The sequence below is a fragment of the Hydra vulgaris genome, chromosome 05 (assembly GCF_038396675.1).
Source record: "Hydra vulgaris chromosome 05, alternate assembly HydraT2T_AEP".
NCBI classification, from domain to species: Eukaryota; Metazoa; Cnidaria; class Hydrozoa; order Anthoathecata; family Hydridae; genus Hydra; species Hydra vulgaris.
Window position 1 is genome coordinate 7,876,087 of NC_088924.1, and position 20,428 is coordinate 7,896,514.

General features: G+C 27.2%; 1 protein-coding gene across 1 annotated transcript in view; it reads left to right on the plus strand.

Moving 5' to 3' along the window:
• Nucleotides 1-20,428, plus strand: part of LOC136071829 (histone-binding protein RBBP7) — a 49,572-nt gene that overhangs the window by 19,584 nt on the left and 9,560 nt on the right. Inside the window, exons 5-12 of the mRNA XM_065797276.1 lie at nt 5,488-5,563; nt 6,640-6,737; nt 8,252-8,528; nt 16,492-16,555; nt 16,905-16,967; nt 17,066-17,143; nt 17,331-17,407; nt 19,422-19,479. Of these exons, the coding sequence (XP_065653348.1) occupies nt 5,488-5,563; nt 6,640-6,737; nt 8,252-8,528; nt 16,492-16,555; nt 16,905-16,967; nt 17,066-17,143; nt 17,331-17,407; nt 19,422-19,479 (791 nt within the window). The remainder of the gene's footprint in view (nt 1-5,487; nt 5,564-6,639; nt 6,738-8,251; nt 8,529-16,491; nt 16,556-16,904; nt 16,968-17,065; nt 17,144-17,330; nt 17,408-19,421; nt 19,480-20,428) is intronic.

Below are 20,428 nucleotides of genomic sequence, written 5' to 3' on the forward strand. Positions count from 1 at the left end.
TTTTGCATAATAAAATGCCAACATCTAACATTGGCCTCAAAAATAATAACAAAAAATATTTTTTATTATGTCACCTCAGTCGCTTTTAACGGTTTTAATAAATTAAAGAAACCCCATCAAGGGGTAAACAAGTCAGATGGAAATTTGCTATCCCGAAATTTTTTAATTAAAAGTATTCATGATAGCAAATCTTTAAGTATTAAAAAATTACTTGTAAAACTATTAAAAATTTTTAGTTTTAAATTTAGTCATTACTTGTTTCGTCGACTGTCATATTATTTAATTGCTATTTAACCATAGAATTGAAACGTCAAATTTGTTATTTGACCTTTTTGTGTGGTCAAAATATTTTCAAAAGGACAAAAAATGATTAAAAAAAAAAACTTATCTAAAAAGTTTTTCCTAAATCTACCTTTGTAAAAGCAATTTATCTATTATTAATTAATTATCAAAATAAATTGTCCTATTTGAATATAAAAAGATATAGTTTCCCTAACAAAAGAAATTGCTATTAGACTAAGAGATAAAAATTATCCATTAATTTTTCTACAGTCACAAAATTTATCCATTAATTTTTTTACGTTCTCCCAAACATTTGACCCCTGCCTAAAATCTTTCATCACATATTTAGGCAATAATATCAATGTTGATGTTTACTCTAAGTTAAATGTTGGTATAAAACATTTTATATTTTTATGGGCTCTCAAATCAAGGATATATGGTAAAATCTCTCGGTAATACTCCTTTCTATAAAAATTCCACAGGTTTTTTTAGACCAGCACACCACTGAATCAGGAAAAGATGATGAAGGGAGCAGATTCCAAAGAGCTGATGTTCAAGGAAAAAAACTAGGCAAATAAAAATTTGTATATTGATAGAAAATTTTTTTAGTATTTATAGAAAAGAGAAAAGTAAGCAACATTACGATGATGTGACAATTGTTGAAGATTGACTGCAAGAGCAGGTCCAACTATGCTTACAATGATTGTTTGCGAGTAAATGGGAGTGAGAAAGTGACTAGCACGATAAAGAGATGCAACCATAGCAGATGCTATTTTTGATATATGGTTTCTTAAAAAGATCAGAAGTAAGTGTTAATCCTAGTAGACAAAGGGTAGATAACTTATTGGGTACATTACTGCTCATAAATATAGGAAGATCTAGGTTGTTACAATGATGATTAGCTAAAAAAGAGGTTTATCTGAGTTAAATTTCACCAGCCACTGAGAGCTCCATGCTGTAGCTGAAGTAAGATCCTTTTCAAGCTCAAATGCCACCTCCAAACAAGAGTCCAAAAGAGAGTGTTGGCTTCTTATCAAGACAAGAGAGTGTTGGCTTCTTATCAAGACAAGTGTAAATGGTAGTATCATCAGCAAACAATGATACCTTATATGTGAGAATTTCTGGGAGATTGTTAATGTAAATTAAAAAAATAAGTATGGGCTTAAGGATAGAACATTAAGGAACCCCTGAAGTTACAGGATATGAAGAGTACTGTCAATAAAGGACAACTTTTATACTAAGATTGGTAAGAAATGATTCAATAATCTTAAAGATGTTACCTTTAGGTACAGAAGCTGGAGTGATACGAATGTCAAGCAATAGATTGACCTTTTTTTTGGCCTGTCAGGTAGGATTTGATTAGTGGAATCAAGAGATAAGATTGATGAAAATTTCATAGCAAGCAATTCGGCTTTGTGCTTAGGTAAGGTAACAAAATCAGAATCATGCAAGAGAGGAGGAATGACATGTTTGGCCTTTTTATAGACACTGTAAGAGATTCTCCAAAAGTCTCTGGAGCCTAATTTTTGAGATCAAATACAAAAAATATAAAAGATTTTTTAACCTGAGAATAGTGGGCTTTAAATAATCAGAAACAAATGGGCTTTGGCATTAGACCAAACCTTTTTACAATGGTTTCTAGCAATAGTAAACATCTATTTTCTTGAGATTTGTTTTGTTGATAGGTATGGATATAATTGTTATGATTGGAAATTGCAGCAGCACAATCAGAGGATAACCATGTTGGCCTGAATCCAAGAAGTTAAAATAAAGATGAATTATTTTTAACCATCACGAAAATCAAGGAAAAAGTTCCAGTTTGAGGTAGTTTTAAGAGGTACGATGATAAGGAAATCCTGATCATCAAGAAGAATGAGATAATAGTTTTGAAGGGAGATCAAATCGTGATCAGAAGTACCTAATGATGAATGTGGAGAAATTAAGCACGGACTAGGGTCAGAAACAAGACATAAGTTAAATATAGAATGTAAACGATATGGACTGTCTGGAAAGCAAGTTTGTCTTAGAGATTGAAAAAGGCAAAAAAAAAAAGCATGGCACTGTTAGTACTCTGATATTTTACCGCTGTTGATGGAATCAACCTCTCTGAGATCTACCACAGATTTCAGTAAACCTAACTACCAACAGGCCTCAGAACTAAAACCTAAGTTGTAGAGCTGTACTCTCATTAGGAGATAATAAAACGAGTTGTCTAGTCTTTAAAAACAGAGACACAAGCAAGATCCAACATTCAGCATCCTAAACTGGAAACAATGTATTATAACTACATCTTTGCCAACCAATAGATGACAAAGGGTTGCGAAGCTTGTTAACTTATAGAATCTGCCTCTTTTGCTATTTATAAAAAGGCACAAATGCTTATTTGTTTAATCTAGCTGCTTCTCAATACTCTAAGAAGTTTCTCTTGTGGTAATAATATAAAAATTCTTCCTAAAGATATGAATCCTCCCAACTGTCCAGAAAAGTGCAAAATTCATGATTTTTGAGTAACAGTTAAAGGAATTTTCAGTAAGTTGGAGTGGCAATAAATAAAAAAGACTTCCAGAACAAGTGGATTATGTGATCAATGAGGTGAAAGAAGAAAAAATTTGCAAAATGATAGCATAAACTCACTCAAAATTTGGTATCGCAAAGCAATACATATGACAACAAGTGACCAAGGCCTCAGACCCGGCTAAAAATGAGACAAACCGGGCCATGGTGTAGTTATAAGATTTAGCAGAGTTTGATAGCTGACGCTATGAAAAAATTTGTAATACTTCATGTATTAAAAAATTTATGCATGCATTGACTATTTATTAAATACTAGATTGATAAACATTTTTGTTTCATGAAGGGACAGATACAATATAAGGATGTGTCTTTGCTGAATGATAAGCCAAACTACAATTTTTGTAAGATTGCATCTCTTTTTTTACAAAAAAAAACGAGATGCAATCTTACGATGATGGCAGAATGAATTCAGCTTGGTAAATAAAGCTGGTCGAACTACATTTACAATGTGCATTTGAACATGTCAACTATATTGTAATAGTTGTTTATTAGTAAAGTACTGAGTTTTGTTGGCGCTAAAATCTGCAACCCACTGCAAGCACCAAACTGTTATAGAAGAGAATTCAAATTAAAGATAGGATGCTTGTTCTAAGCGATCAAAAAGTGAGGATTTTTTGTCAAGATTAGAGTATAAAATTGAGTTATTGGCAAATAGAGCAACTTTAAATGTAAAATTGTCAGGAGGATAGTTATTGTAGATAAGAAACGATACAGGAGCAAACATAGAACCTTGCAGTACCCCTAAAGTTACTGGAAATGAAGAGTGTAGACCTTCGAAAATGACCATAAAACTGTGGTTAGAAAAATATTAATTAAAAAATAAAGAGAATAATAATAAACAGAAAACTAATCATAGGATAGTAAGAAGGGTCAGAGTGTTTTCTTGAGTTTTTAAAAATTGGAACCACTTATTTAGCACTTAATAATAGTTTAGCGAGAATCAAAAAGAGAACACTTTTGTAACACTATGATAAAAATATTGTCTGAACCACAGGCTGTAAAAGTGTTAAGTTAAATATTGACTTTTGCGATGACAGCTGATTCGATGTCCATCAATGAACTGACCTATTTAACTGGAATGCCACAAAGAGTATGGTCATTAGATTCAATAATGGAATTAAAGGACAAGTTCTTTGCAATTACTTCTGCCTTATACTTAGGAGAGCTAATAAGAACAGACCTAAGCATCACAGAGGACTTTTTTAAATTGACTTCTAGCTATAATAAAATGACAATTTTTAAGTGAGATGTTCTCGTAAAAAAGATAACCAAATTGATTATGGTTTAATATAGCAACTGAACAAGAAGGGAAAAAACATGAATTAGAATGAGACTTGACTTCAAATGGATGAGAAGGAATAATAGCTTCTATACCTACTTGGGTAGAGGATCTAGGATTGTTAGATAAGAGGCACGTTTATGCATATGTATTAAATAATTATATGAATATAACCATATGTGTTTGCTATTTATTTAGATGCTAGCATACAATATCTTTACATAATTATATAAACTTTAGAATTTATATGATGTAGTATTTGCCGAAAGAGAAAATGATGATCAGATGTGTGATACAAAAAGTTACTTTTAAAACCACAATTCTTTGTGAAAGATAATTTAAATTGTGGTAGCAACTGTGGTAACGAACTTGACATAAAGGTAGTATTTTGCATGCTATGCAATAAGCTAATCATTTGTTTTATTATAAGATTTTTATGTGGCCTTAACAATGCTCATCAATTTACATGCGCATCCAAATCATGCATGACATGCCACCAGCTTTCAAAGAGTTTGAGAAATTCTATTACCACCAGGTATTTGTACCATTAAATTAAGTTGTACCCTTATTAGGTGATAATAGAAAGAGTTGCATAGCTATTACCAAAGAGGTGCAATTTATAGCTTTCTATACCACAGTAGCTGGATGCAGTTTGCTTTTGTTCAAGATAAGTGTTTTATTGAGATATCTTACTCAATGTTTCCCAAGGCTTTCCAAAAAGATTATTTTAAGTCATAGTTAACTTCTTATAGCATTTGCCTGAAAAAGGTGACTAATTTATGACTAAATTATGAGTTATTAAAATTGATTTAAAAACTCAATTCTTGTTTGTTTTGTTTTAAAAATCACACTTTATTATTTAGTGAAAAACACACTTGATAACTTAGTAAAAAAACACACTTGATAACTTAGTAAAAAAACACACATGATGACAGTGAAAAACCTACTTGATGACTTTTTTAAAAAACACACTTTTTTTTTTGTTCACTACAGGCGAGGAGGCTACTTATTTGTGGTTATACTTAATTGTGGTTATAACCCTTTCTCAACTCTATAACTCTGAAATACGAACCTTGATGAAGGCCCCTGCACAAAGAAACAATTTAAGCGCGATACTACCAGGGATGTGGTACGGAATGGACTCGGAACCTCTCGCTTATGAAGCGAGTGCTCTAACACTACACCACTAGCACACTTGATGACTCGTTTGAAAAAGTACTTAACTGAGTGAATTTTCAAACATTTTAAACTAATTTCATGAAATATTTTTAGCAATCATAGTTATTTATTACATTTATCCAGAGTTAAAGTTAAAAAAGTTTCATGATGGTTTTTAATTTTTTTATAAATAGAGTTTGGCGGATTTGGAACGGTAAGCGGAAAAATTGATGTCGAAATTAAAATTAATCACGAAGGCGAAGTAAACAGGTAATTTTTTTTCTGATGTTAGTATTGTTTATATACTAACAAATTTATATTATCTTGTTCAGGTAGGCGTGTGATCGCACTAAAATAATATTTTGTTTTGATGTTCTGACCATGGCTGTTAACATGTTTTAAAAATTTGAACATTTCAAAACGTGCTGAAAAACTAATCTAAACTTAACAAAAAAAAAACTATTAGAAAATCTTTTTTTTAAAAAGAAAAGTAATCTTAACATAGGAGAAATCAAAACAAAAACGTAAAAGATAAAAATGTAACTCAAATAAAATAAACCTAAAAAAACTAAGACTAATCAAATTTTTAATTTTGTTTGGTAAGCATTATTTTTCTTTTATCTTTACTAATGTTTTTTCAATAATATGGAAAACCTTTTATAATAAAGCAATAACTTCTAAGGATTGTTTGATAAAAATGCATGTTTAATTTAAATTAGTTTTTTTTCTTTTTACTAATTACGCATTTAAAAAAAATTCTTAAACTATTTCATGCTTTGTTTAAACCTCCATTTTTTTAAACCTACATTTATTTAAAAATGCATTTATTTGTCAAAAGTAATACATAATAAAGGTAAAATATAGAGATCTTTAAAATGCTTTGTTGATTAAATGAAGTAAATAAGTGAAGATTCTTAAAAATTCTTCATAAGAAGAATTCTTCAAAAGAAAACTAATTAAATCATTTTTATTTCATTTCAAATTTCTCTTTTCTTTTGTCAGAAATGCATCATTTTTGTAAAGTTTTGTAAAAAAAAAAAAAGTTCCATTCCAAAAAATCAGCTGTGATTTGTTACTTTATTTAAAAGTGTTTCAATAATATAAAAACATTCGTAAAGATCAAAGTTTTGGTTTTTAAAAATATTTTTCATTTATTACATTTATCAAATATTACATCAAAACATTATATTATTTGCGTGGACATATAATTGCGATTGCACACCTTTATGACCAAGACTGTTATAATTATATATTGTATGTTGTTTTATATTGTGTTTTATTATGTATTATTTTTTATATTACAAAGAAGTATGCACTAAAAAAGTTGTAAAATATTTGATATATAGAGCTCGTTATATGCCTCAAAATCCGTGTGTCATAGCAACTAAGACTCCAACTTCTGATGTTTTGATATTTGATTATACAAAACATCCTTCAAAACCAGGTAAATCTGTTGTTTATATTTATATATACACTCATTAAACCATGTATACTAAATTTTTATGTTTACACTCGATGGTTTTCTAAACAAGGTCAACTTTTTATATAAGTATATTAAAATTATATAATATATAATATACTACACTTATATATTTATTATATAGCAGGGTTCATAGCACTCAGGAAAACCTGGGAAACCAGGGAAATGTTTTGAAAATATAGAAAATCAATGAAAACTTTGAAAAGTCAGGGTGGTTTTTCATAAAATCCCGAAAATCAGGGAAAACTCAGAATATTTTCAAAATCATTCAAGCTGATTATTAGTTTTATATTCAGCTAGAAGTTATTTTGCAATATCCAAATTTTGAATCTTTTTTATTATTGAGAGTTAACATAGTTTGACATTTTAAAATAAGACTTGTAACTCGACTTTGACTTTAATGCCAATGACTTGTGACTTGGCTTGAAATTTATTTCAAGGTATGAGTCTCTTACTCAAGCTCTAAAATCTTATTATAAATTAAATTTAGTAACCATATGCAGCAACATAAAGTTAAGTTTGTTTAAATCCATTTAACATGTTGCTTTTTGGCATTTGCCGGACTTAAAAACAAAAAGTTTAGGAGAAAAAAGATGTGAAATTATTTTTTCTTAGTTCTTTTTTTAATTGTGCAGAATAGTTTTTATCATGTTTTTTAACGTTTTACTGTGTCCTCATTGGGTTTTGATGTCTGACAGCCTTTTAAGTTAAGTTTTTTGCAAATGTAATAAATCAGATTTTAGTTTAAATGCAATGTATAGATGTATTTGAAATCTAAGTTTTCAATGTGTTTTAAGTATGAAATGGGATTTAGTTGATTGCAAATACACTATAAGTTGTTTATTTATTAAGTCAGGAGTTACAGTCTTTTTAATTTAACATCTTCACTTCCAATAAGGCTGCAAACAACCACTATTAAATTCGGGAGTTACTGGAAGAGAAAAGATGAAGTTTATAGAGCAAGATAACGATTGGCAGACAACTTAAAAGATTGTAAATTATATGAATCAGGAAAGCAAGATAAAGGAAGGAACTTGACTTGAGTGAGTATTAAATTAAACTGGCCTTGCTTGACTTAGGACTTAAGTGAAAAGACTTTATAGAGACTTGTGACTTGTAAAACAATGAATTGGTCACAGCTATTATTGTGAGCATATTATATCTTTCAACATTATCAGGGAAATTTGTATACTTTTCACCAACTAAACTTAAGGAATAAATACTTGAAAACAAAAGAAAATCAGGGAATAAATATTTGAAAACATTAGAAAGTCAGGGAATACTCAGGGAAAATTGATTTTGAAAATTGCTATAAACCCTGTATAAAATAATATAAATAGTCTTACAAATTAATAACCTTTTTTTTTCTCTGCTAAACTACGCTTTCTTTATAATCTCCTTGAATTATAAAAAAATGACTTACTTATTGCATATATAATCTTAACTGAAAATTTAAAATATCTGTACACTTTTTTTAGATCCTTCTACAGGATGCACTCCAGAGCTACGCTTAAAAGGTCATTCTAAAGAAGGTTATGGCTTGTCATGGAACCCTAATTTATCAGGACATTTATTAAGTGCATCTGATGATCACACAATTTGCTTATGGGATCTTAATAATGCTGCAAAAGAAGCTAAGATGCTTGATGCATCACGTATTTTCAATGGTCATTCAGATGTTGTAGAAGATGTATCATGGCATTTGCTTCATGAAAGTTTATTTGGTTCAGTTGCTGATGATCACAAGCTTATGATGTAATTTTTTTAAAGATCATTTCTTTTTTTTATTATATTAAATTAATTTTAATTATATTTAATAAATTATATTTTATAATGGATCAAATATAATTAAAAAAATAATTGCATATAATAGAATAATAAATGGAAAATTTTTAATTTAGACATAAGTTATTCAATCATTAAGAATTTTACTTTTACAAACACCAACTTTTTTATATAAAATTGTAGTTATCACTTTATTTAAACTTAAAAAATAAAATATAGCAAAAACATTTGCTAAAAAATATAATCTTTTTTGTACTAAATAGTGGAAAATCTTGTGCAGATTATAAATAAAATAAAATTTTTTATCTTTTAGCAAATGTTTTTGCTATATTTTATTATCTACTTTTTAACCTTTACAAAGAGTTACAATGTTACAATAGCATTTTCAGTTACAATAGCATTTCATTTACAAAGAGTTACAATGTTACAATAGCATTTTTAGTTACAATAGCATTTTTAGTTACAAAAGCATTTCATTTGTCAAGACATTTGTAAATAAATTGAGCTTTTTAGCCTTATTAAAAAAACGGAGTATTTCCTGATTTAATAAGAGGAATTTTTTTTTTAAAGGTTAAAAAATTTTCATATAAAATATAAAAGTAAAGCATGACATGCTTATAACAATGTATATTTTGAGTCCTAGTCTCAAATATTTTTACTGAAAAAAACTTACTAATTTCAATTTTTAGTTTGATAAAACAGTCAGCTACTATATTTAACTTAATAATGGAATATAATTTAAAAATTTAACTAAAAATCAAAGGCTAGAGAATAAAAATGTTATAAAAAATAAATCAAGTTTTATGGTAATTATTGTTTTGTTTGTTCAGCTTTTTTAGCTCGATGACCATCAGAATTTTAAGAATTTAGTCATTAGTCATAGTTTTATTAAAGTTAAGAGAAATCAGTGAAACTTTTGGGGTATTTATGCTACACTTAAGAATTATTTAGTAAAATATTTACAAACATACACACAAGAGTTGAAATAAGTGCTAGACTTCGCTGCCCCATGGACCATTACTAAGACCTATTTGGTTTTTCAATACTTAGATAAAAAATGGATAAAATAAAATTGATTATGTTTAAGTAATAGTTTTTTAATTTTTACACTGCAATGTTTTGTATTGTATCACAAATACATCAGATAACAATCTTCAACATTAGTAGTTTTTCTGATATTTATTCAAGCATTGAAACTTTTTTTAGAAAAATTGTTAAAAAGAACGATTTGTTTGATCAAATTTTTTAAACTCTATTTTAATATAGTGAACTCCCGATATCTCAAACCTGTAAGGGACTGAGAGAATAGTTCAAGTTAGGAATGTTCGACATTCTATAACACAAACTTTTACCGAAAAGTAAAAACAGTTTGAGTTATCAAAAGTTTTGATATCAAAGGTAAAAGCATTACATTATAAATTTAAAAATGTTCTAATGTCACTCTGTCTTAGTTTTAAAGAAATATCTCTATCAAATATAATTGACACTACATTGAGCTTTTGTTGAAAATCCTTACCACTAAGGCATATAGTTGTGCAAAACTTGCAGTGCTTCCTGAATATTAGTAACTTTTGGGCAAACTGGATTGATCGCATTATCATCATTATCTTCCTCATCATCAAGTTCATTTGCTGCATTTTTTTGCTTCTTCTATCAACTGTTTATCTGTTAGTAAAGGTACTGTGCTCATTTAGTTTTAATCTACAGAAATGACATCTTCAGCTGTTGTATCTGGAGGGTAAAAATTATCAAGTTTTTTTATTTGATTTTGAAGCTCTTTAAATGGGTTGTTGTCTTCATCCAAATGGGCAGATTTCTGCAGATCTTCTGAAATTCCTGATTTTGCAAACAATTAATGATAATCAATGTTTTCACTTTGTACCATGCAAGATCCAGCATTTCATTGCATCTAAAATCGAAAAATAGGAAGATCTTTTCTTTTATCGATAGCTATGACCAGTCTTAGTAATGCCAAAGATCTGTAATAAACTTTCAAAAAGCATATAACACCTTAACCATTGGTTGAGGTTTAGACATGGCTTTTGTGGTAAAAAATGAGCTCAATAGATTTTAGATTATCATTCCTCGGGTGTGCTGGGCAGTTATCTATCATAAGCACTACTTTCTTTTTTTCTTTTGTAAACTTTGCATCCTGTATCCACTCTTCGAACAGTTCGCTATCCATACAGCTTTTATTTTGATTTCTGTATCTGCAAGGTAAGTGCCAAAGTCTATTGAAATGGCGAAGTGATTTTAATTTATTTATTACAAACATAGGAATTTTATCACATACTGTATTTGCTCTGGCCATCCCAGTAATATGAATTTTTTACTGTGCTTTCTTCCTATACAAGCCTCAGATTGTACTTATTAAGTTGCATATGAAAAAATAATCCGAATTCATTTGTGTTATAAATTTCATTAAGTTTATACTTGGATAAAAATCTAGGGAGATTTGTTCCCTTCCATGATGTGCTCATATCAGCTATATAAAAGTTACCTTCTCCACAAACTGTCTTAAAAGAAACTCATCTTTTTCCAACAATCAAGCCAACAATCAAGCGCTTGAAATCCTTTGGTATTATTCTTTTGAGCAAGTTCTCTCACTTTTGCTTTTAGAATTGATGCTCATACTGCTATGTTTCTACTCCTTACATTTAAAAGCCATTTACAAACGTGGTTATCTGAATTTGAAAATTTTCCTTCTTTAATTCTTATAGGTTTTGACTTGTTGCCTTGCGTCTTCATAGATTCAAAAATTTTTATTAATTTTTTTGGTCCATGTTGACAGCATATTTTTGGAATGCCATATTTCACAGCACCTGAGACTGACAATCCTTCTGTTTTCTTTGATTAATTTTTTGTTAATTTTTCTCTTTACAGTGGCAGTAGCCATTTTAAACAGATTTTAAAATGGTTTGACTAAGGGAATGTTCGAGCTAACAAGGGTTCAAGTTATCAAGTGATTTTATGAGAAAGTGTTAGCGAGGATTCAAGGGGAATTTAAAAGTACTTTGAGTTACTGGAAGTTTGAGTTATGTGGGGTTCAAGATATCAAGAGTAAACTATATAATTGGATTGCTTTTTTATTGAAACAATTTATTATTTTATAAATACTATTTTGTGTCACATTTCTTCTTATTTTCATAATTTAAAAGTTACAGTTCTTCTTTGTGAAACATTTTTTTCTAATTTGAAAAGTTTAAATAAATGCATTAACAATAGCTCCAAGCAAGGGAGCAAGTAATTGTAAGAAAGACTTGAAATTAAAACTTGAATGAATAAGTTCAATATTTTTTCAAAAAAATTTTGCCTCGCTAAAGTCAAATTTAAACAAACAAATTTCTATTACTGTTTATTAAAAAAGATTTAAAGTTTTAAATAAGTGTGTATTATTTTCACTTTGATTGAAGTCGTATTTTAGAGTTAAAAAGTAACTATAAAAATATTGTGTATTAAAAAGTATTTTTAAAAAAGTTTTTATTTAAAAATATAAAATTTAAAATTGGCTTTTTAAAAACTACTTTTAGTTCTTTGTTGTTTCTTTTTACAGTTTTTTTAATATGTTTAATGTAATTCTTATACTGGTCATTTAAAGATATTGAGTTTTTTTTAAAATAATTATGTCTAAACATTTTTAAAATATTTTCTATTATAAAGTTTTTACCTTAAAGACCCTCTCAATAACATAACAATGAGTAAACATTTTTTTTACTTATTTTTATTATTGTGTAATTATGTACTGCTTATTAAAGTGATATTTTATTATAAATGCCCTAGATGTTTTTGTTTATGTAAATAAAATACAACTCAACCTAAAAAATATTAAATTTTTCTGTTTAAAAAAAAAAGACCTGTATATAACCTAAGCATTTAAGCTCAAAAAAAAACTGTTGCCTCAACTGCAAACAGTAAGCTTGGTCGGCTTAAAAAAGCTTAATGCAGTCCCGATTCCATGCTATGGTGTACTCTCTACCTAATTCGCTGTATTCAAAAATTTGTCATACAATCATGGTCACCTTAATCAAAAGGTGTGATGTCACCTTTTGAAAAAGTTTCATCACTAAAAAAGTATATAAGCGAGCAATGAAAGCTATTGTGGCAGTCGAACATTTATCATACAATCAGACTATTACGGCTTGGGATTTCCACCCTAGAGCAAATGTGAATACGCGGAGACTTTTACAATATAAAATATTGAACAGTATAGAAAAAATAGACTTTCATGTGCCCAAAATATGAACTATGCAGGGATGGTGCACGAATAGAGAAACAGTATGTAAAAAAACTGCGCAGTATGTGAATATTTCTTCACAAAATGTGTCGTCACTCCCTTAACTGCAAAAAGTTATAGATGCACCTATAACTTAGGTTCTTCAAGGTTCTATAAATTAACTTCTTCAAGGACTCAATTGTTTAGACCATCCGCTGCTTCCTTTGCAATACAAACTTGTTAGCAAAGAGAAACCTGGTGTTGCTTCTCTTTTTCAATGATTTTGTAATTGTTGATTACTATAAAAATAAATTCAAATTCGTATTTGCACAAGGTATTTTTCACCCTTGTAAACTAACTTACACAGGTGTGGAGGCAGGTGCGGGCTCTTGTCCATCATTCCTGCTAAGGCCTATATATATACACAATGGTATACCCTCCTGTTTTTTTCCAGTCGCCCTGCGGGCATCTGAAACAGTTTTTATTTCTCATTTGAGTAGTCCGCTATGATAACCAGTATTCAGGTGTAAAAGTTTTATTTTTGTATTTTTTCTCAGGTGAAAATATTGAAGAAAAAAAGTTTAAATGTCTGACTGCTAAAATACGTCTAATAAGAAACAGTTTAATATTAAAAAGTAAATTAATTAATTTTTTAATTAAATTAAAGATGTGTTGTCATTTTTGTTGTAGTCGACATTTGTATTGTATCATTTGTTTTTGTCTATCTTAACAAAGGCTTCATTACGTTAAGCAAAAATGTTGAGTCAAAACTGCAAAAAAACATTTTTTTATATAGAAAAATATTCTATTATTCTCTCTCAATTTTCAATGAAATTTGTTTTAGTTAAATGTTTAAAACATGTTTTTAATGATTTGAACACTTTTCATTCTACTAAGACTTTTTTTTTTTAAAAAAAAAAAAGAACTTCCACTTGCATAATTAATTGTGTTCTAATAGTAATTTTTCACGTACATCTTAATATGTTTTTTTATTTTGTTAATTTTGCTTCACAAAGTTGAGAAAAATTATTTTACTAATGAAAAACAAAAGAGATTTAGTGTTTTAATGATTCAACTGCCTATTCACGTGATTCAAAATGCGACTATAAGGTTTAAAAAATACAAAAGCGTTTAAAAATAAATAAAAAAATGTAATTTTAAATTGAGAAGAAGCATGCTTCAAAATGCAACAACAATGTTTAAAAATTCAGTACAGTCACACTTCGAAATATTAAATCAATAATATAATATATAAATATAAATGTCAGCTTCTTTTTATCAAGTTTAGTAAAATTATATAACGCACCATAGTGTACTCATAGTTAAACGAAGTGTATACTACTTTAAATGCTTTTTAAAGTTTTCTTTTAAATAATTGCAAGGAAAAAAATCAAAATAGAGTTTAATTTAAAACCACACTTTTGTGTAGAACAAACTGTGTGGTTGTCCTGCCAGGCTACTGACAAGTATTTATTCAAAATTTTAGTCACCCTAGGAGAAACCGAGTTGTCCAGTGCCACCAGATGACCATTAGAGTACATCCCTGCTATATTTTTTAATTAAGTTGAAACATCTGGTATAATATGTAAACTTATCCTCTTTCTTATAATAAATTACAATATTTCTAGGGGTTATATATACCCTCATTATTCAAGTAATATAAAAAACCGTTAAAAAAACAAACAAATTGTTTTTTTAACGGTTTTTTATATTACTTGAATAACGAGGGTATATATAACACCTAGAAATATTGTAATTTATTATAAGAAAGAGGATAAGTTTACATACTATACCATATGTTTCAACTTAATTAAATTTTATAAAAGCTTATCTAAGATGTTAACTTTTAAAAATTCCTGCTATATATATATATATATATATATATATATATATATATATATATATATATATATATATATATATATATATATATATATATATATATATATATATATATAATTGTAAATGTATTCTACAAAATAGAGTGCTCAATGTTCTTAAAAGAACAGAGCAGTAATGAATTAGTAATTGCTAATTTATTTCTACTTATTTATATATATATACATATATATTATCAAGCCTTCCTGGAAAGCACGTGCGGTTGCACGCCTTGTTTGTCCACGTTTAAACAAAAAATTTTAGTCTAACTTACCACGGCAGTTCGTGTCTTTTAACTTATAAAGCGTTTCAATAATTCGCAGCAAAAAGCTAAACTTATCTACTTAGAAAAAAAAACAATCCTTAAAAAAGGAAACAAAATTGTAAAGAAATATCAAGTTTAATTAAATAAATTATAAAATTTAATAATAAAAAAAAGTAAATTAAAAAAAAAAAAAATTTTATAAAATTTTTTGCAACTTTTGTATTATTTTTTTAGAGTTGTTGAAAAAAACATTATCTTTTATAAAGATTTAACAATAATTGAAAGTTTTGATATGCAATTTATTCAAGATTTTTATCAGTCTATATAATTAAGTAACTAATTTGATATGTACACTGGAACTATAAGAAATTTTGTTAATTATTTTCTCACGTTAACTCATTTATTACGTTTATTTGTTTATTCGTTTTAATGTCTTTTACAAAAGTTTTTGCTATATTTAACGTTTTTTCTCAATACTTATATAATAGGAAAATAAGAAAATAAATTGTTATTTATTTGTAAAAAATATTATTTGATTAATAAATTTTTTTAATGACGGAATAAGTTAAATAAAAGAATAACATAGTTTCTTTAATAAATGTATTTACTGCATTTGATGCATGTCTGAAATTGTTTCATTTTTTTTGCCCAACTTCCAATGTTAATACGAATTACTTGAGATAATGAACATAACAATTGCTCTGTTTAAAAAAATGTATTTATAACTTTAAAAAAAGTTTTAAATAGGCTCCCAAAAATTTCGTTAAGAAAGTTCAGTAAATTAACAATGCATTAGCCCACAAAATTTTGCAGCATCATTTCATTTTTTTACATCAAAAATTTAGTTTTCTTGCTTTCCTGTGCATTGATAAAAACATTTAAGTTTAGCAAAAACATTTGAAAAACAAATTTAAAAATTGTCATTGTTTCTAACGCAATTTATATAATAAAATAAAAAAAAAAATAAAAAAAAAAAATGAGTAGCCTCCTCGACTGTAGTGGCCCCCCTCGGGCCTTGGGGAGGTGAATAATCTAAAAAAAAAAAAAAAAAAATATAGTATCTCCTTTATATACTGACTGAAAAAAGTCGCGAAAAAATTGTATATCAAAAAAATATTTTTACTTTCGTTATATTCTTATATCTCTTTTCCTCCACTTGTTTCAATTTTGGATTTCTGGAGAAAAAAAATAAACGCTCTAAAAGTAAAAAAACAAAAACATTAAATATTTAGGTATATAATTTTTTTGATAATAATATTCTTTTTTTATTATTAAATTTCTTTTAGCTTATTTTTTTTTTAGATTTTCTATTTTCCTTCGGTTCTTTCCTTCAATTATTGCTAATTTACTCTTTAGTTTCTTTAAGTTTTATTTTGTCGTGAATTCTTAAAATGCTTACTATATTTAAAAATGTGGTCAAGTAAGCTAAAAAAATTACTTTAATCGTGGACATGCACGGCGTGCCACCGCACACGCTTCCCTGGAAGGCTTAATATATATACATGCATACATACACACACATACACACACTCATATGTATATATTTAAAACTAAGAGCACAATATTTTTATATTAAGTTGGGACACAAGGAGGAGCAGTAATAATAAACCAAGTCACACTGTAGATGCTCATACTGCTGAGGTATTTGTTTCTTTAGTTCTATAAAATATTAAATCAATTGATGTATAATCAAAAATTTGTAATTCTAATAAATGAGTTTATATACTTAAATTTAAAAAAAAATAAAATGTTTATAGTCATTAATGTATTGTTATATGACTATAATGTTTATAGTCATATAAGTATAAAATTTATAGTCATTTTATAAGTATAAAATTTATAGTCATTTTATAAGTATAAAATTTATAGTCATTTTATAAAAGGTATATTTAAAAAAAAAGTTAGTAAAATATGGTGGTCCATTAATATTTTTTTTAGAATTTAGTTGTCTTATTTTAATTGTACTTAATTTATATTTTTTTGGTAATAGGTTAATTGTCTTTCATTCAACCCCTACAGTGAGTTCATACTTGCAACTGGTTCTGCTGATAAGGTGCAGTTTTTGTTAATTTTTAAATAGTTTTGTTGGTGTCATTTTGTTATTTTTTGTTTATGCATGTGTTATTTTACTTTTTTTTTTATCTGTATTAGACGGTTGCATTATGGGATTTAAGAAATTTACGTTTAAAACTTCATTCATTTGAATCTCATAAAGATGAAATATTTCAGGTTATAGTTAAATTGCTGTTTTTAATAATGAGATGGTAAATTTTGTGTTTTGTACTAAAATAATAGTTGATGGATAATGATTTTTATGTTAATGATAGTGTGCCTATTTTTTTATGTTAGTCTCAATTTTTAATGAAAGATAATTCAAAATTGAGATCAGAAGTTAATAAATATATTTTTTATAAAGGTTCAATGGTCACCTCATAATGAAACAATTTTAGCATCAAGTGGTACAGATAGAAGACTCCATGTTTGGGACTTAAGGTATTTTAACCGTTAATGAAAAAAAAAAGCTATTATTGTTTTTTTTTTTTTTTTACAACTAATTAAACCAAGTTAACAAGAGTTATATAAATTCATTTTTTTTGTTGTTGTTAAATTATTTTAACCTTAGTCCTCCTTTCCTTAAGTCTTTTTGTGCAGTTGTGACTAGTGGTTACAACAATGGCTTCAGAAGGTCTGGGTTTTGATGCTTGCTGTGGCCATATAAGCATGACTTAGCAGGGAATTGTTGTAAATGACTCAGCAACACTGTAACACAGATAAATTTTATATAAAAGAGTAAAGTTTAAAAAAGTGCTCTTATAAAAAGGGTTGCATCTTACTAATACTTGATATGTCTTAAAAACAAGAGCTAAATTTCTTTTTTTCATTATTTTTCAGCACAGCAAAATTAGTTATATTTGTTTACTGATTAGTTTGGCTGTTAACCAATTTGTTATTTATGAAATTTTAATTATATAAATATATGATACTTATATAATTATAAATTATATATAAAAGAGATAAATGCTATTTATATTAGGAAAAAAGCTGTTTATGAAGTTTATAAAATCATAAACAGAACAAACTTAGTATTGATTATTAGCACAAAAATTTATTTTTAATTGACAATAAAGGACTTTATGAACTGCATCAGTCCTCAAAGTTAGCATATTGTACTGGATCTGAATAGTTTAAATAAGCAAATGGTTCCTTCAATGAACTTGATTTTTAGTTGGTTTTATTTTGCTTTTTTGAAATTTTCTGTTAAATATTGCAAGGATTTAAAGATTGTCTTTGGATTCCTGACTTTAAAGATGTCCAAAAATGTTGTTCAACAAGACTATCAAGATAGAGATTTGAATGAAAAAAATTCTAACCAAATATTGTATAAGTTCGGTCATATTGAAATAAAAGTTTTAATATCATTCACTTGTTTGATTTGCATTGTTCAGCGCTCAAGAGTTTTTTTGTGATGTAAAGGCATTTCTGTTTTTCAAGCTACTTACAAACACACACAAAAATATAGAAATTATTCTTCATTCATGAATACATATATCAATATGGGTGTACTGTTATTAATATTTATAACTATGCTGTTTTTGACATTTTTTATATTTACGTATGTATTTTATTTTTTTAAATTTTTCATGGATTTACCAATATTTATGATTTTTTTCAAAGTCTAATTTACCTGTTATAAAAACTAAAAGGTTTTGCGCAACAAATTCAATTTAAACCAATTTTTTTTAAAAAAAAAGACAATAATCATCAAAGTTAATAAAACTAGTTATGAATAAGCATACAAGAATAAACTTTTTAAACGCAGAGCAATAATTCATCATTAAAAAAATATTAACTCTTTTATTTATTAAACAATTCAACTAGCGTTAGTTTTATTAGAATTTTGTTGAAATAAGACAAAAGTATATAAATTAAAGAAATTAGATTATACTTTTTAATAAATAGAATATAGAACATTTGTTTCTTTATTAAGCAATCATTAATAGTAAGTTGTTACTTTATGTAAAAAATGTCTCATAGTTTTATAAAAAAGTTAAGAAAATATTAGTTTTAGACGTAATTTATTTTGTTTCAAGTTTTTATTAAAAAAAACTTGAAACAAAATAAAAGTTTTTGTTAAAAATTATTTACCTTTTGATGTCCATACTGCTGGGGGAGGGAGGTTCTTTTTTTATACCAATTACTCTTTGCTTCACACAAATTTTGATATAAAAATTGAGTAAAATATATGTTTGCTATTTTAAACTGCCTTTTTTTTTCAAAAACGACTCCACTAATAAAATTATACAGTACAGGCATGCTTTCTTAGTTAAGTTTTATTTGTAATTGTCTCTTATTGGTCCTCAAAACAACTAAAGAGCTGTGGCCAAATTGTCGCCACTAAATATTATATGTGTGGTCAGGAATCGAGTGTAATTGCACCCTCTTATCATTATATATATATGTTAGTTATATTTGTTATTATTTTAAATTTTAAAATTTTTATTTTTAGCAAAATTGGTGAAGAACAGACAGCAGAAGATGCAGAAGATGGTCCTCCTGAATTATTGGTAAATTTTTATATCGCAGTTGTGGCTATTTTAAGTTAATTATCATAGTTAAACAAACTCAATTAACATGTTTTACCAGTGTCATTTGCAAAAATATTATTGGTTTTTAACATTCCTGAATTTTGTGTTGGATCTCAGGAGCCTCATTCTATCAACAGCTGTAAAATATCAGTGTATTAACAGTGCCATGTTACGCATGGATGGTGTCCCTGTTAATGCTTTTGGTGTGCATTGTTAAGGCCACATAAGAAGTCCTTAGTTACAACTTCGAGTTAATTAGCAGAACTGAGGCAATCACATTACTTGCTAATTTCTTGTTATTTTTCACAATTATTTGTGAAATTTAAAGAAATTTTTTGTCTGTTAAATCTTACTTCTAGCGAAATTCACTAGGCTTGGCTGTTACAGGAAAGCTATGCAGTCGCATACCTATTTTGACCATGCATAAAATAATTTATTTAGAAAACTTGACCATGGCTGTTTTGACATTGGCTGTTGGCATGTTTTGACAATTAAAGTGTTTTAAAAATGCGTTAAATGAACTAAGCCAAACTAAACTAATAAGAAAACTTTAAAAAAAAAACGTTGTTAAAATTTTTTAAAGAAATTTTATTGAAAGATAAAAAAGTTTAAAAAAATCAAAATCATTTATAAACTTTAGAAAAAGTCAAGGTTTCAAAATTACGTATTCTAAACATAATTATAAAAAATAATTTTTTTTTTTTTTTTTTTTTTTTTTTTACTTTTTCTTTGCAAAGAAAAAACTTCACTTACTAAACAAAGAATAAAATGATTTTATGAATTGGCAATTAGCTATTTATAAATGCGTTATTCAATTAGTGTATACTTTGTTGGAAAAAATACATATTTATATAAATGAAAAATTATATTGAATACTCTTAAATAATTTAAATAAAATGTGTTAATTATAAACAATAGCTAGAAGTAA